We start from the raw sequence: 16,580 nt of genomic DNA, 5'->3' as shown, positions 1-16,580 counted from the left end.
CAGTTTTGAGCCGGCCAACTCCCAAAAAAAAAAAAAAAAGGAGCGCGACGCGCTTGTGCTCCAATCCAAATTCGCCAATCTTCCTCGTACCATTCGAACCCGAAAAGCGACACGGAGTATCCTCCTCCTCCTCTTCGTTGACTGTCTCTCCATTTCTCTGCATCGAGAGAGAGAGGATCGCGACGTCGGCACCGGCGACTGGCGGCGGCGGCGGGGCGGCGGCGGCGGCGGAGGAGGAGGAGGCGGATGGGGTGCTGCGTGAGCCAGAACGCCGACTCGAAGGCGAGCCGGATCGCTCGCTGGCGATCGACCGGAATTGTCGCTTTGCGCGACTCCAAATTGAGGGTCGTCTCCTTTGTTTCAATGCGCGCGCATGTTTTTATTTTTTATTTTTTTATTTTTCCTTCTCTTTATCTCCGTTCATCGATTGTTTGGCCTTTTCGGTGTTAGTTTATGGCGAGCTTCGATCGGCTGTCGGGACGGATTTGCCGCTGCTTCGTCGCGATCATAGGCTGCTGATTGTCTCGTAGGTCGACGACGGTATAGGAATCGCAAGCTGTGCGGCTTTCTCAACCATTGAGGAAGTCGTCGCTCGGCAGGGGTCCGTGTATAGGCGTTGTTGTTGAGAAAGAAGATGGTATTACGGGGTGAATAGATTGATAGATGTCCATGAACACGTGGGGAGTTCAGCCTAGAGTTCATGCATTACGGGAAAAGATTAGTGGAACGTCTAAATTGCATCTTGTTCTTCATGCAAAATAGTAGAAGAAGAAATGCGAAGATACCCTTTTTTAGTCGTGCATTTCAGGGAAGTAGCGAAGGACCGATACTATGATACCACCTTGTGGTTGCAAACCATCCTGGTCGAAAGAAATCTGGGTGTAGAGTTGACAATTAGGTGGAACAATACTTACCGAGTAAGGAAGAGATGCAATGTCAGCGAAAGAAAACAGAGTTGGGAATGAATATGCGTGTTTTGCCATATATAGCTTTTTAGCTTCTTGTTATGATAAAAGATGCGTTCATTCCCCTTTACCAAAAAAAAAAGATGCGTTCATTCCCTCACAAACGTCCTATTTATGCATTTCTTGGTGCAGTCATTCCCGGATGAAGTTCTTGATCTGGGTAGATCTGTACGAACTCTCGATTTAACTCATAACAGGTTAGGTAATGACATCCTGCCTCTGAAGCAAACTAATATTGATACTTAATTAGGTGAAAGCACCCTATTAATTAAATCTGATCTGCCCTTTCTATGTTTGTTCCTGCAGTTGTCGTTCCTCTGGAGATCGACAATCTAATCAACATGCAACGCCTGGTAAGATTCTTGTGGTTCTATATTATGTTTATGTGGCATCGCAATCCTCTATAAGCTGAAATGCTTTCAATTCTTTAACCTCGGAGTTGTTCACATTATGAGAAATGGTGGGGAATAATAAGAGATTTGGTTTAAGGATCATAGCTTGAGGTCCCTGCACATTTTTTCCTTTTTCTTGGTTGACTTTTTCTTTTTTTTCCTTTTTTTTGGGGGGCTTGGTTTACCAGTCAATAAAGCTACAAAATGGATTCCGTATTGCAGTAGATATTTGATGTATCAGGTTTTGTTGATGATGCTTCTTCCTTAGTTTAACAAACCAAGCAATCTTTTGCAGGTTCTAGCTGAAAACTTAATTGAGCGGCTGCCAGTAAGCTTGGGGAAACTTCAGTCATTGAAAGTTATGATACTTGATGGAAATCAAATGTCCACCTTACCTGATGAATGTAATTTTCTCATCTAATTACATAAGAGAAAGTTGTGTCTAATCTCGCATTTTGCTACCCTATTATTCTTCAAACCAAGGGCATGGCTAACTTCTGTAAATTCCTTTATTACCTGCACGAAGTTTTTTTGCATCTTTTGACTACATGTATGCAATTGTTTATGTAGTGGGACAGCTTGTGAGGCTTGAGCAGTTATCTATCTCAGGAAACGTGTTAACTTACTTGCCTGAGACAATTGGGAGCTTGCGCAATGTAAGTGATTTACATGTTACGTGAATCCAATTATTGGCTCACTTTTTTTTTTCTTTTGTAGCTTAGAGACAAAGGAAAGTTAGTTTGTGAAGACTGTTTTGTGGCATTGACTGGAGAATTTTCTCTGATTGGTATTATTGGTCCTCCTAGTTGCCATACTACAACGTCGTTCTCTTTTGTGGAAGTCTTCTTGGACAAACTATGTAATGAAACACTGTTATATAACTTAAAAGATTTAAAGTCCACATTAAGACTGGTGTTGTTTGCCTGCTTCATCAAGAACCTTTGCTTTTAGTTCCCTTGGTCCGTCTGTAACTGTTCTTGATATATTTTTGTTGTTTAGTATCTACTCAATGCATGGATTGGTTTTAGTTGATGACTGATGATTGTTAGTTACAGAAAAGCTTGGTTTTAGCTGACTTTGAGCCAGTGCCTGGATAAAATTTTCAACCCATTCGTGCTATATTAATGCCACAGTCCTCTTTTTCTTGTTAAGAAATTGATCTGTGATAAGTTGGAACTAAGTGTCTTCTGACATATTTCTGATATGTGTTGTTTACAATGTAGTTGTTGCTATTTTAGAGCTACATTGCTCTTTCCTTTTTCATTAAGAATCGATCTGTGAGATGGTGGAACTAAATTTATACACGATATGCCTTATATTTGTTGTTTATCCTGCAGTTATTGCTTTTGAATGTCTCAAATAATAAATTGAAGTCACTTCCAGAGTCAATAGGAAGTTGCTTCTCTTTGGAAGAGCTGCGAGCAGATGGTAATTTTTTCTTTTCTATGCTTCCCTACTAATCATGATCATCATTCAAATCTGTGGGGCACAGTTATATGAAATTATAGACGTTTGATGTTAATTTCCACCAGATGGGTTTGTTTCCCTGTTTAGCCATGATCTTCTTAGCAAATTATCTCTGTCAAGTCTCACTGCTTTAGAATTGAAGGATATGCATTTGATCATTTAAGCATCTTGACTTATCTTGTGGGTAAGGGTTAACATAATCATTGTTACTCTGGGATCAGAACATATGAGTATTTGCAATCTGTTACCAAGTGGCAATGAAAGTCGGCAAGTAGAATGCCCTCCAAGGTGAAATCATTTTTGCATGAATTCTGAGGTGGCAAGAGGTTTGTATTTGAAATGCATGATCCCTCGTAAAAGTCTCCTGCTTTTCTCACGTGTAGAGTATGTATGTGTAGCATTTGCTAGGTCTGTTAAGAGTTCTAATCTGCATATCCTATATGATTGTTCCAACTAAAGCTTATAATGTTTTATCTGCGGTCCTTGTGTGATGGAACTATACTTCATATGCAACTTAGATAAGTTTTCTTTGAGATCCTTGAGTCAGTTTAATTTATTGTGGTGCATAAAAGAGTTGAGTGTTCTATGCTTTTCATGGAGCATTCATTTTCTTATATTGGGGAGAATGTGATGACTGGACTGATCTTGTGTCCATTGAAAGTTGAAGTTATAAGCTTATCTAGTAATTTCAACTTCATAATTTCTGAACATCAGTACTTGGATTCATTGTTTCTTCATTGTGATTAATTTTGCAGATAATTCTATTGAAGACATTCCTTCATCATTTTGCAATCTCATTAATTTGAAGTCGCTCTCATTGAACAACAACAATGTAAACCAGGTATTACCAAGGACATTCATCTGATAGAGATCATCAAGCTATTCTAGTTGTCATGACATCATATTTTAAAACCAATTCTACATATGACTACATTTTAACTAGGCTAGCTTATGAAGGAAATACTAAGATGAGTGCACATTGTCACTTCATTTGCGGGATGATGAGGATTGTGTTCCTTTTAAACTAGGTCATCTGGAGGGAATCTTGAACACTTGCATGGATTTTTAATTCTACCACTCTTGGGATATGCAAATGATTTTAGTACTATTAGAAAGTCCAACCCAAAAGCTTAAGTTGATAGGTGGAGGGATACCACATGAATATAAAGTGCATTTGGGATCTGTTGTCAAGCTATGTAGGACAATATTTCAACATCCCATCTCATGTGCAAGTTGGATTATGAGCTGATGTGGAATTTTTTTACCACGCACCTTCGTGTAAGGGATAACTGATTTTGATACCATGTTGAAAAGTGCAGCCCAAAAGCTTAAGTTGATAGGTAGAGGAATACCACATGAATATAAAGAGCATTTAGAATCTGTTGTCAAACGATGTGGGACAATATTTCAACAAGTACTTACTTCTTCGTGCCAATTGTTGTCACTAATTTGATACTCATCTGCTGAAATGAATTATTTAGCTTTACCGCATCTTTGAAAGCCACGAATTTATTGTTTTCTGTCATGCACAAGCAGCTACAGCATTGGACGACTTTCCACTGGAAGAACTTTGAAAGAATAGTATTGTTGGCATATATATCATTTAAATATCACACTGAAAAGCCAGTCTTATTATCATCATAAGTGTTCTGCCCAGGATCAACCTGGCCCAAAATGCAGATGACAGCTGTGTCCTTGATGTGGAACTATTAAGTACTAAGTTTGCTAAGCTTCTCAATCAACATTGCAAACTGATTTCAATATATTACATTAGATTACTGTAGTTTTAAATTTTACGTGCCTCTTTAGGATATGTAGAATTTTCTTATAAGATAACCAGTTGTTCATTGATTTCGTTTCTCTTGCCTGACAGATTACTCCAAATCTGTTGAAAGACTGTAGATCTCTGCAAAATGTATCCTTGCACAACAACCCAATTTTAATGGACCAGTTTCAGCAGGCAAGTTCTTGCAGTTGTTCCTTAGTTCTTGTGAGAATGTGATCCCAAATCTTTATGCCCTTGACACAAGTTTTCAACCAAATATGTAGATGGAAGGATTCCATGAATTTGAAGCAAGGAGAAAGAAGAAGTTCGACAAGCAGATTGACTCAAATGTGATGATTAGTTCCAAAGGCCTAGATGAGGGTGTTGACTTATGATAATTCCGTACCAATAGAAGAAAAGGTAAGTTCCATGAAATTCAACTCAAGTGTGGCACATTGCACAACTTTGGAGATATAATATTTTAGGTCATAAACTAATGGAATTCCATGATAGGTGTGGAGGTTGTTCATTAGCTAATTGTTGTTACTCTTAAAATGTCCGTATTGAGTTATGCTATTTGATTGTTGGATTCTTTGGGTTCATCATTTTGGTAACTGTGCTGATGTTAGTTGTCCACTTTCTCTACTTTACCTGTCATTTGCAAAGTATTGAGCAAGTAAAATGTGTGACCTGAAAAACAAACTGAAGATGCATGCATATATGGCGGCCAATTATACTACAAGAGGTCTGAAGATACATTGCTCGACATGTGGCAGCCTTGTCTTACTTTTGATAAGCTGATTAGGAGTGCCTCCATCTGGAAGTATTTGCATTCAATAGGGTCAAATATCTTCTGATGGAACTTAAGAGGGATAGTTTCTATCTTAAACGTCGTTGTGTTAGTCTAAAGAAATCACTATAGTTTCTCCTCAATTCCACCAAGCCAATTCTTGTTTGAATTATATGTGCGGTTTTCTTGCTTATCTTGCCTTGTTCTGACTCCACAAATCGTCTTGCAGAGAATTTGTAGCCCTCTGCGACGTGATGTTTCTGGACAGCCGGTAGACTTTCATCAAGCGCTACTGCAGCTTGGACAGGACATTTGATATTTGTTCATGCAGTTTAAGTTGGTTTGTGTCCATATGATAGCTTCTCTTTCTTTGACGGCATAAGTGCATGAACGACAGGATTTGTATATGTAAATCAACTTCTGTAAATTGATATTATACCAGAATTTATACGTTACGAATACAATTTCTGAATATTTATAAACCTTCGTGCCATTTAAAGGGATCTGAACATGCGAATCCGGGGTTCTAGCTTGCTTTTAGTAGGATCCGTTCTTCGCTTTGTATTAAGAATTATTGTCTCTGATAACTATACACAAGACAAATACTGTAGGTGGAAAGATGTATATGTGTTAGGAGCTTTTAGCGAAGGTTTGACACCTTCATCTGGAAAGCCTAAGTCTAAACTTGAGTTATTGACCAATTAAGGGTATATCAGCTGCTCTAAACTATAACAACTATTCGATTTGAGATTTTAATAACACGACTCACGTGTGACTAAATAGTTTAAGTTAATAAGTTATGGATCAAATATGATATGTTAATTGCTCAACGTCACACTAATTATTCAATGTGGGTGTCACCACATGGTTCGATGAGGGTGGAGAGTAATTGTTGGGAAGAAAAGCCAAGCTTTTAGGATGACAAATGGGGCAAAAATGAATTGAGTTGTGCACTAAATAGGGAGAGAACGATTATGAATATATATATTGCAATCAACACACGTAGGCGCTTTTTGACATAACTACAATGCTTAATTTTGAAACTCCAAAGTTAAGCCTTATTAGGGGAGCACTCCTAAGGACGGATGATATCTTAAAAATGTGCCCACTTGTACCCCAAAAGTAAGACTTAGTATGGAATTAATTAAAGCAATTAATATGGAAATGTCATAATATGGTATAAGAGCTAGACCCCCTCCTAATAGGTGTGTGGTTTGTGGATGAACCATGCAGAAGCTGGTAATGACCTGGTCCGACTAGAGTGGAGAGTGGTTGGGTCATTGGGTCTAAAGAGATTTGGACAATGAGTGGTCCCGAATAGGTTTTTAGGATGGTGAAGGGGGCAATAATGAATCAAACTATGCGTTGAACTGGAAAAAATTGAATTTGAGATATTAATGATAATAATTCACGAAGCCGCCTTCGTTCTCAGGTGGGAATACTATCGGGATAGGTGGCCTTTTCTCAATGCTTGCTAGTTTTTTACATCTAGAGTAACTTTTCCTAAATTGAAAGTAACTTAAAACTTGTCTATAGTTACCAATTTTACTTAATTGCGTTCCAACGCAATATCTTGGACATTTATATAGGATAAAACTTTTAAGATTTCATTAAAGATGAATCAAAATATTGCACATGAAGTAAGTTTTTTTCATATTAATTTGTAAGCTTCTCTTATTAGTAACTAATGATTGTGTCATTACTTAGAAAAATAACTATATAACTATTAGAAAATAAATTCCAAATATAGTCATCAATTTTTTTTTCCATACACAAAAAGTAAGTTTTAATATATTATAGAAATTGAGCTTTTCATATCAATATGTAATTTCCATTATTCGAATAGTTACAAATTCAATAATTTAAGATTAAAGATAACTTTAAAATGGTTCGTCAATTGATATATATATTTTTATTGATTGCAGGTGGTACCAAATATTTCGAACCATATTTCTTATAGGACGTAAAATGTGATTTTATACTAAAATATACTTTTTTCACGGAATATGAATGATTTGAAAATTTTATTTCCTAAAAATAATGACTTGTATTACTTGTAAAAATGAATCAACAAATGATATTTTCGTCGTTTATTTAAAATTGCTGATGATGAAAGATATTTTTGTTAACTAATCTTTTAAATGGTATAAGAGATTATATTTAAAAATATATATTTTTTAAATTATTTATTTTTGGCAAAATAAATAGAGTATAAAAATAAGTGTTAATTTCATGATGAAGACTAGAGAACATGTCGGAATTTGGATGTAATTTAAGTTCACCGTACCAACCCCGGAGCACGCAGTCTCCTCTGTACGCCGTAATTAGTGTCAGATACGTGCCGTTTTGAACTTTCCTTCCTCGCGTCGTTTAATTACAGAAAACTCCAAACCGCTGTCCGTGCCCTTTTCTGTCATTAACAATTTTTTCCCCCTTTCGATCTCGACCTCGTCCCTCCCGATTTGATCCGGATCCCTTCCCCTTCTCCACAAATCAAGGTCCGATTCTTTCGATTCTCGCTCTCCTCTATCGATCCATACCTTTTTCAGGCTCGGCCGCGTCTTGATCGTGTTTCGAAGGTTTCGAGGTTTCGATCTGTGATGGCGAGCTCGGATCTGTGACGGTCTTGTCGGAAAGTTATGGTCTTGGCGTCGCGCTTGGTTTCTCTGGTTTTGCGCGCCTCGATTTTGTAAAGAATCGGCTTTGACTTTTCTAGGGTTTCGACGGTTTTGCTCGCGAGGTTTTTTGGGTCCGATTTGAGTTCTTTCCTCTGTAGATCGGTGAATTCACCGGGTGTTTACGAGGGTCATTGTTGATATCTTTCCTTTGTTCGTGTGAATTTGGCGATTTTCGGAGACATTAAAAAATCTAGGGTTAGGGTTTTGTCGAATTTGGGGATTTTGGGCCAAAGGTGGGATTTAGCACGATTACATCAACATATCGCGTTTCTGTCTATTGCTTCGTCGTAATTCGAGGGATTCTGGACCTAGTTAGGGACCTGCTGCATCAATTGAAGAGAACAATTTGTTGTGAGGTAAAACCTGCCTCTTATTTTAATTTTTCGTAAAATATGGCCTTGTTAATTGGAATTTTTAAATGTACTTATTACATTTATATTAAACAATGATGAAATATGTAATTCACCTGGTCACATTTAGATGAGACATGAGAACCCATTTATTTTTGGTAAAGCTTTAATTGTGTATATTAATGCCTGTAGATATTTCAGGCCCGGAAAATGAAATGACAATAGAGATATTGCACAGAAGTCTAGTTCGGTTATTAATTGTCCTCTAATTAGGTGCCTGACCCACCATTCCTTTTGTCCAATCTTGGAATAGAAATCGTTCTAGGTAAGGAAATGACAGATAAAAAGCTTTTTAGTCTTGAGTTGCCTGCTCTGCAAATTCTTACTCAAAGGGCTTTGACTCATCCTAGCGAGGAAAGTCTCTAGGCATGTATTTCTTGATATGGTATGGACAAGGGGCAAAAGAGAGCCACATTCTAGAGTCAGACAGTGTTCTGAGTAACCTTTATAGTATGCCACTATAAGCTAGATTTGGAAAGTTTACTAGGTATGCCAGTTTCCTTGACTCGCGGCCGATTGAAGGACTTTGACTTGTAACCGCAACCGTGAGTTTATACACATAGGAAAACTTAAATGAAATTATGCATTATTGCTGTCAAAATGTAATGACCTTGGAGATGTGCTGGTTTGGGGACATCTGACCACGGAGTTTATTTATATATGTGTACGAAGGTTCAGAAGGTTTGGTATCACGAGGCCTGATGAGAGCTAGTATTCTGTTGCTGCTACACTGAACCTACTAGTTATTTTTTACCATATGTACTTCCTCCTCCGTTCTGGGTACTCATTGCATAGTGAAAAATTTCGAACCTACTATATTAGTGTATAGTGATATCATGATTTCTCTTCATGGCGTTGCTACAAAAGCTCCTTCTGTAGGTTATGTATATTGAAACCACCTTCCAGCATGCATGGGTTTTGGTAGTTTACCAGCTTGTTTTGTTTGCATTTGTTCAGTGCATTTTTTAATTCTCCTCTATGCAGTGCAGTTAAAAGATGGTGTTGAAACGCCCTCTTGATGATGGTGAATCATGTGAAGATTCCTATAAGCTACCAAGACAAGAGGAGCATAGTCCACTACATGCTTTACCTGGAATTGATTCTTCTAAACATTCTTTTGTGCTGGCTGAGTCTCCAGGTTAGGAAGCCTTGATCTTTGCTGAGGTTGTCTGTGGCTTGATCAAATATGTATTTTCCTCTCGAGTTGAATAATTTTTCAAATGTTAACTCTTATGGAGTCATGCTAGATAGTTTGATGCTAATTACAGTTCTTTCAAATCTTTAATCTGTATTAGTAGATATTGTAAAAAAAAGGCACTTGCGATGCTTAAGGCAAATTTTGTTTCATCTGCTTGATCACAAGACTGTCGCACACAGTTTGTTGTCTGCTCTTTTTCACTGAAGAGTTTTGCAGATATATTTACATATCAGTTTTAGTGGGTCTGGATTCATTCCAAAAGTCAATATATGGGCATTGTTTCTATTTTTCTTTGGCAGTTAGTGAGGTCATATTGATAAGAGGAACACGTTGACTAGAGTTTTACAAATTCAATAGATGTTATCTATGATCTCTTTTATTCCTGATTCCCTGCATTTGTAATTGGTAAAGGTGAGGAGTGGTCAACAAAGAGAAACTTGGAAGTTGATCAAAAGCTCATTGATGATAGCATGACAAAACCTCCTATAAGCAATGTGGAGGATGCACGTTATAGTGAAGAATTCCAACTAGAAGGACGTTTTCAAGCATCTTACGCTCCTGAATATGTCTCTTCTAACCATCCGCCTCCAGCTTTTAGTCGTCGTGATGATATCTATTCTTTACTTTTACGGCATCCACCACAGAAACCAGTTCCCATTGGATCAGATTATCAAGCTGACCTGTCACCCTGGAGCCAACAGGATGACATGACCAATTCAGATATTATTGCTGGAGATGAAGATGACATAAAATTTGCTGGAACTTGTGTAATTCCATTGCCTGATTCTGACGTATATGATAACTATGACGACAAAGTTGGAGCTGGTCGTGCTGGTTGTAGCTGCCTGGATGAAGGTTCTGTGAGATGTGTTAGGCAACATATCATTGAAGCTAGAGACATGCTCAGAAGGGAACTTGGAGATGAAGGATTTGTGGAGTCTGGATGCCAGGACATGGGAGAACAAGTTGCTGAGAACTGGAGTGATGAGGAAGAACAATTGTTCCATGAAGTCGTCTTCTCCAACCCATCATCTAGGGGCAGAAACTTCTGGAATAGTTTATCTTTCAGATTTCCTTCACGAACTAGAAGGGAAATTATTAGTTACTATTTCAATGTTTACATGCTCCAGAACAGGGCTGGACAGAACAGATGTGATCCAGTGAACATTGACAGCGATAATGATGAATGGCAGGCAAGTGATGAGGAAGAGGAGGACTCCATTGTTGAATCTCTTGAACATGGGGTTGGCCATGGTTGTGACAGGAACATGGAAGAAATAAATGAAGTTGACGAGGAAATTGCTGAAGAAACTTGCGAAGGTGATGAGCATGTTACTCTGAAAGTGGGAGAGTTTGTCTCTGATACTGCAGAAGCATGCTCGAAGGAATGGATAGATAGTCCGACTTCTCACCTCAGGAATAAATCTTGGGATGACACGGGAGATCAAGATGATTCATGTACATCTTTCGATAGCTTGCCTGCCACAGCTCCGGATACCCAGTTGAAGCGTGAAAATGGGGACCGCTTGCCTAATAGCTTGCACAGTTTGAATGGGGGTGGTGGTCATCATGACTATGTCTTGGATACTTGTGATACTAAGTTCTGGGATGCTGGCTATATAACTTGCCCTAAAACGGAATTTGATCTCTTGCCCACTTGCAGTATGATTGAAGAGGTATTTGGAGATGGATCTTGGAACTGTGAGGCAGATGAGAAGGGCTTTAGCTAGTGCCTAGGTCATTGCTTGTGATGACTGAGCCATTTTAGACAAATGTTGCCACCATGAAAAATAGGTCGTTGAAAATAGGAACTGTCCAATTTTCCATGGTATAATTACCATAATGGAAGTCCTGCTTTCTTTGTAAGATAGAGATAGATGGTCAGCAGGTTTCACTTGTTAAGGTGATAAATTTTTTTATTTGCCTCTCTCAAGGGTGATCTTTTTAAGCTGCTTTCTTGCTGTATAATCCCTTTTCATCTTCCCTTCAGTCTATCGTCGACTATTTTGTAGGCATTTCGCCTTCAAAAAGAGATCATTGGCAGATCTCAGACAAACGTATAATGTTCCATGGTGTAATTGTATAGCTGCTTTTGTGAATGGAACATGATACGCTTCATTATTCCCTCTCGACAAAAGGTGCATTTCTGTGACAAAGTCTTTTCTGTGGGTAATTTGGTGTAGCACTCTGAGAATTCACTTTCCTCCACGGAGGTTCCAACATATTGTAAATGCTCTGTGCTTTGAGTGCGCATCTGTTCCGAGTGAAAACCATAGAAAACCTGGTTCTATTGGTAATGGATATGTTTGATGAATGCTCCGGTAGAAGACGGTGTACGGTTTTGTTGGAACTTATGACTTGCTAGGCCATTATAATCGAATTGTCAACTGTGATCCCGCATAGATATCCATGGACTGAGCCAACGGGCGCATGGGATCCTAATACCAGTCTACCATCTAAAACAAATGCAATACTCAGTTGCTTCATTGCTCTTTACTTCTCTGAGGTGTTGTCTTTTCAAGGCTTTCACTAGCTCATTACTGTGGAGTTTAAGATTGAGTCGGTTGCACTCAGGTAAAATATACGCATTTAGACTGCCACAGTGTGTCATATCCACATTTTCTCTCTATCTGAATTGTTCACCTCGTGGCATGATTTGTGTGATTTTATGTTTTATTGTGAGTCTTAGCTTTTAAGCCACCTAACCACCTCTTCATCCATTATAGACTAGATATGGCCACGTGACGAGTCTTGTTTCATTCATGCTTTATGGCCAGTTCGTTTTTCCTTTGAATATTCTCGGGCTCTTTTGAGTAAAGTGTAGAAGGTGAGAGAAGCTATCCTTGCCTGACAAAATCATTATGGCCAATAGAAAGATCACATGGATCCTTTAGGGTTTCATGTGTATATTAAAAGGTAATATTGGATTTAATCGCTCTTTTACAAGGCTGGCCACCGGTTTTGCTTGCATGAGCACAATTGGCTTTCGCACATTTTTGTTTTTCTTTTTCATATGTGTAATCTTTCTTGATACTGCAAAAATGTAAAGAAAGGTACGTACTTCTGAGATATGGCCAGGTCTTATGAGCATGACTCCATGAAACAAGGTACTCCTGGTCCACTGATCTCATGACCCACATTCATAATATAAAGCGTCACCATTGTCCTTAGAGCATTTATCAAGGTAAGATTTACCCCGTTTTGAAAATGTAAAACGGAGCTTTATGGATTTCCTGTTTCATCACATCAAGATAAAAGTAACGTACTATGCTCTATAGAAATTCCTTGAAAAGTTGATTCCAGTAAACTTGACGTGAGCGATTCGTTATCAAGATCTTTTCTTGTTTTAATTAGATCGCTTTATCTTTTTCAAGCAAACAAGATCATGGGAATCTTATTCTGAAGCAGCTGAGTGAGAATTCCCCAGCAGTCAGGCAGAACCAAAGCCAGAGGCTGTCGTCCGGTTAAAGCGTGAATTATGCTTCTGGTTTATGCTACTCTGTAATCATGCTTTATCTGGTTTAATGATCACCTGTACCCGGCGTCGGCTAGATCTTAACCGACCAATCAAAGCAAAGCAGCTCCTTATGCACCTTTGGAAGTAGCTGGTGATGCACGTTCCCGAGAATTTAGCGAGCGGGCTTTTTGCTTGTAGTTTTAGTAAAGAGACCCACATGACCATATGGCATTTATTTGACATATGACAGGCAATTGCCAGTTCTGGATTAGAAGATGGAGCTGCTTCTCTGAGCTTCGTAGCGGAGACTCAGGAGAACAATTTTAGAGATACTGACATTGATTCATAGAATTGATTTCAGAATTTTTTGGAATGTTGAAAACCCTTTTCCGTTCATCACATCAATATGTCCATCAGAGAGGTGTAGAAGTTTATAGAAAGATAGGCGAGGTGATCAAAGTCCACTACAAATTAATTAACCACTGTACCATTTTAGGGCTAGTAGTGCTCCAGAGATCATTGTTGTTGCTTTCTCTAATGTTTTTATTTACTCCAATTAGGTTCATTAATTGTTGTTGTCACAAATTTTGATATAATTCCGAAGTTTTCAATTTTCAAGTTACTAATTGTGATAATAAAAAAGCCAAGAAAGTCCAAGCATTCAACATCGATGCTCGAGTCCCAAGGCTATGGTACACACATCAATTCAGTTAAAAGTATGACATTATTGTGAGTGAAGCACGGTTTTTTTGTTTTTTAATCTTTTTGTGAGACCAAGGATTTATTATGGTTAAATGATATTTTCAAACCAATTTTCCTTTAAGTGTGTATACCTTCTGGGTTTTGACAGAATATTCCTTAAAGGGCTTTATATTGTTGCTCAAGTAATAGATTAGACCCCTAATAGTAAACAAATCATGAGGGCCCTACTACGAGTGCCTTTGAAGCAAGTTTGTATGCCATTCTTCGTATCGTCTTTGATTCAGTTCGGCTCTCACTGCAGACATTTATCATATCAAATAAGTGAAATTTCACCAAATTAAATATGGAAGAGACATCTCATCTCAGCCATTGCATAAGTTAAAGACCAGGCAATAGGCACAAGAAAGACGCTGGTGATGATCTATATTTCTCTTTCTTGGAATATTTATACCAAGTCAATTGGAATGAAGCCACTCCCAATGGGCCAAAAACTACTCTTAGCCTTCAAGTGAAGTTTCCATGAGCATCACAGGAAGATGGGGTAGCAGTATATGCCAAGCATAGCCCGCTGGTTACAAAGTAACATTTGTGGTGACAGCATCAATACAGTTGTCATGGATATAATCGTTCAATTAATCATATCCCTTCAATTTTTTTATAATTAAAAGAAAAACCATTGAAGGGTATGTAAGGACATACTTGGTAGATGCATTGGTTGATCTTTCAAACCCTTTGGGCACATAAATGTCAACATATTCATATCAATGTACTACTCCAAGATCCCATTTGGCAAACAAGATTTGATGTGAGACAAAGGCTAGTAGTTGGGCGACTCTTCTAATCCCCAACCCACCACATATGGGCACATAATTGTCATCACTTTCACCATGTCACTCCGTTGAAGTCTCAGAAACGCTGAACTAATGTCACTTGATGAATGTCAAAGCTCGATCTTGGCCGATCAATTAGCTAAAAGCCAGCGGCCAAGCAAGGACCCAATTGACCAAAAAAGGAAAAAGAAGAAATTGGCATGGCTGCCATGAACATTAAGACTAGCCAGCACGTACGTCCGAAAGCAATGATCATCCTTCACGTTCTTAATTTAATTTCCCCAAGAACCAAACACTAATTAGTCCCTCATGTACATTGCCGATAAAAAAAAATGAAAATGGAAAATCTAATCAATACATAGTTAACAGCTAACCAAAGCAGTTCACTGCCGGCGAAAGGCAGCGCAAAAGAGGGGATTTAGTACAACAACATTATGCAAACATGGGTTAGATTAGATTACATTAATCTAGCACTAGCTGCTAAATAACAATAATGGCTCACACGCAGTCAAGTTGCGGTCGGTTCTAGGAGAGAGCCGGCCCTATCCATGACCAAAAATGCCGGCTATACATACATAGTCCCTTTGATCAAGGAACTAATCACATCCAAAAGCTTCCTTTCCATCGAGACAAACCAACAAAGAACAACTCAAACCCTAGACAGCTTGGGCTCCTGCATCACTCATACAGGTTGTATAATTATAAAATCGGTAATGGGGACCTTTTTCTTTGTTTTAATTTACTTTGGGGACCACACTCTTGTATCTTCTCCTCGTGTAATCACACATCTCCAATAACTCCTAACTTTTAATCTAGAAATTCAATTTTTTTTCGAATTTTAATTGAGGTCCAGACAAGAAATAGGCGATTTCAAAGTTAGCAAAGAGAGGCTTTGATCTCGGACTAATTTTTTTATCTTTAATCCTACATAATTTTGCTTCATTTCTTCGTCGGTAATGTCTTGTTAATAGATAGAAAGCATGTCTAAGCTCAACGCATCCTAGAGTTCACCCATGAACAACAGCAATATGGTGATGGCAAGTTTCAACTTGAAACGGTAGATTTTGAAGAAGAAAAAGAGGAGGAGGAAGAGGAGAAGTGAATTATTATTTTCCCAAAATCAGTAGCGACTTTGGTTGATCGGCGAATGTTGCTGTTGCATGAAAAAGCTTCGAGCCGACAACCCCTTTTTCGAACGTGATGGGGGAGTGATACATTGCTTGGATCACACAAAAATCAATTCCACAGAAAGCATCATTAAGATGCGTGAAGTTAAGATTTCCCATTGAAACCATGTCCTTCAACTGACGAAAGAGCCCAAAATCATAGTTACTATAGCTGAATTATTGCTTGCTGATATGACTTTCTCTTTGACAGGGCATATTGGCTCTATTACCATCAGATTGCCAGGTTTCGAAAGCACTTGGATTTTGCTACTCCCAAAGATAAAAATGACATGCTAAGTAACCATGCTTATATAATTTGGAGTTATGGAAACAACTTGAATTTTGTGGATTAAGCTTTCAAGAGTACTTAGGTGTAATCGCTCAAGGTAATGAGTATATAAGAGCAGTTCTTACTTATGAATGGAGACCTCTTTTATTTGACATGAAATTGGAATGTCATATTATTAAATGAATTTAAAATTTGATTGCCAAATCCGAACCATTTGGCATGTTATGCAATTGGCGATGCCCATACAGAATGTTCTTTTTAATCAAGAGTTAATTCCACGACACGGGTGCATCGAAGTGGTTAATGTCTAATTAGAAATCTAATGTTAGTGTAAAAAGATGATGAATTCACGGTGAAAGTTCCACATAAAGGAACTTGAACTTTAGCTCGATTGATATACACGAATGCATCAAATCGAACCTTTCAGGTCAATCTAATTAGTACTCACAAATGTAATGTACCCTCAATTGC

General features: G+C 38.2%; 2 protein-coding genes across 5 annotated transcripts; both read left to right on the top strand.

The window, feature by feature from the left end:
• Window positions 1–5,872, top strand: LOC104425997 (plant intracellular Ras-group-related LRR protein 7). Its single transcript, XM_010038912.3, has 10 exons — window positions 1–345; window positions 1,098–1,167; window positions 1,272–1,318; window positions 1,653–1,761; window positions 1,928–2,013; window positions 2,695–2,785; window positions 3,580–3,665; window positions 4,698–4,784; window positions 4,874–5,009; window positions 5,609–5,872. The coding sequence occupies exons 1-9, from the start codon at window positions 247–249 to the stop codon at window positions 4,982–4,984; spliced, it is 786 nt and encodes a 261-aa protein (XP_010037214.2). The 5' UTR covers window positions 1–246; the 3' UTR covers window positions 4,985–5,009; window positions 5,609–5,872.
• A 1,858-nt stretch (window positions 5,873–7,730) lies between these two features.
• On the top strand, window positions 7,731–11,794 carry LOC104425996 (hypothetical protein). Of its 4 annotated transcripts, none has more exons than XM_010038910.3 (3): window positions 7,731–7,877; window positions 9,457–9,605; window positions 10,077–11,794. In XM_010038910.3, the coding sequence occupies exons 2-3, from the start codon at window positions 9,464–9,466 to the stop codon at window positions 11,393–11,395; spliced, it is 1,461 nt and encodes a 486-aa protein (XP_010037212.2). In that variant the 5' UTR covers window positions 7,731–7,877; window positions 9,457–9,463; the 3' UTR covers window positions 11,396–11,794. The 4 variants fall into 4 exon arrangements, with proteins under 4 accessions (XP_010037212.2, XP_010037209.2, XP_010037211.2 ...); XM_010038907.3 differs by having other exon boundaries at window positions 7,741–8,413; XM_010038909.3 differs by having other exon boundaries at window positions 7,741–8,413; window positions 9,452–9,605.
• Window positions 11,795–16,580: the final 4,786 nt, after the last annotated feature.

This window comes from Eucalyptus grandis, chromosome 11, assembly GCF_016545825.1.
Source record: "Eucalyptus grandis isolate ANBG69807.140 chromosome 11, ASM1654582v1, whole genome shotgun sequence".
In the NCBI taxonomy this organism is placed as follows: Eukaryota; Viridiplantae; Streptophyta; class Magnoliopsida; order Myrtales; family Myrtaceae; genus Eucalyptus; species Eucalyptus grandis.
This window is presented reverse-complemented; position numbering and strand designations above follow the sequence as displayed.

What these genes read in the sequence shown, in the direction of transcription:
- LOC104425997 (XM_010038912.3), top strand. Translation starts at nt 247, where the DNA reads ATGGGGTGCTGCGTGAGCCAGAACGCCGACTCGAAGGCGAGCCGGATC. An exon ending in TGCGCGACTCCAAATTGAGG is followed by an intron (nt 346 to 1,097) that starts GTCGTCTCCTTT and finishes TTCTTGGTGCAG; the next exon opens with TCATTCCCGGATGAAGTTCT. An exon ending in GGAAGAGCTGCGAGCAGATG is followed by an intron (nt 2,786 to 3,579) that starts GTAATTTTTTCT and finishes TTAATTTTGCAG; the next exon opens with ATAATTCTATTGAAGACATT.
- LOC104425996 (XM_010038910.3), top strand. Translation starts at nt 9,464, where the DNA reads ATGGTGTTGAAACGCCCTCTTGATGATGGTGAATCATGTGAAGATTCC. An exon ending in TGTGCTGGCTGAGTCTCCAG is followed by an intron (nt 9,606 to 10,076) that starts GTTAGGAAGCCT and finishes TAATTGGTAAAG; the next exon opens with GTGAGGAGTGGTCAACAAAG.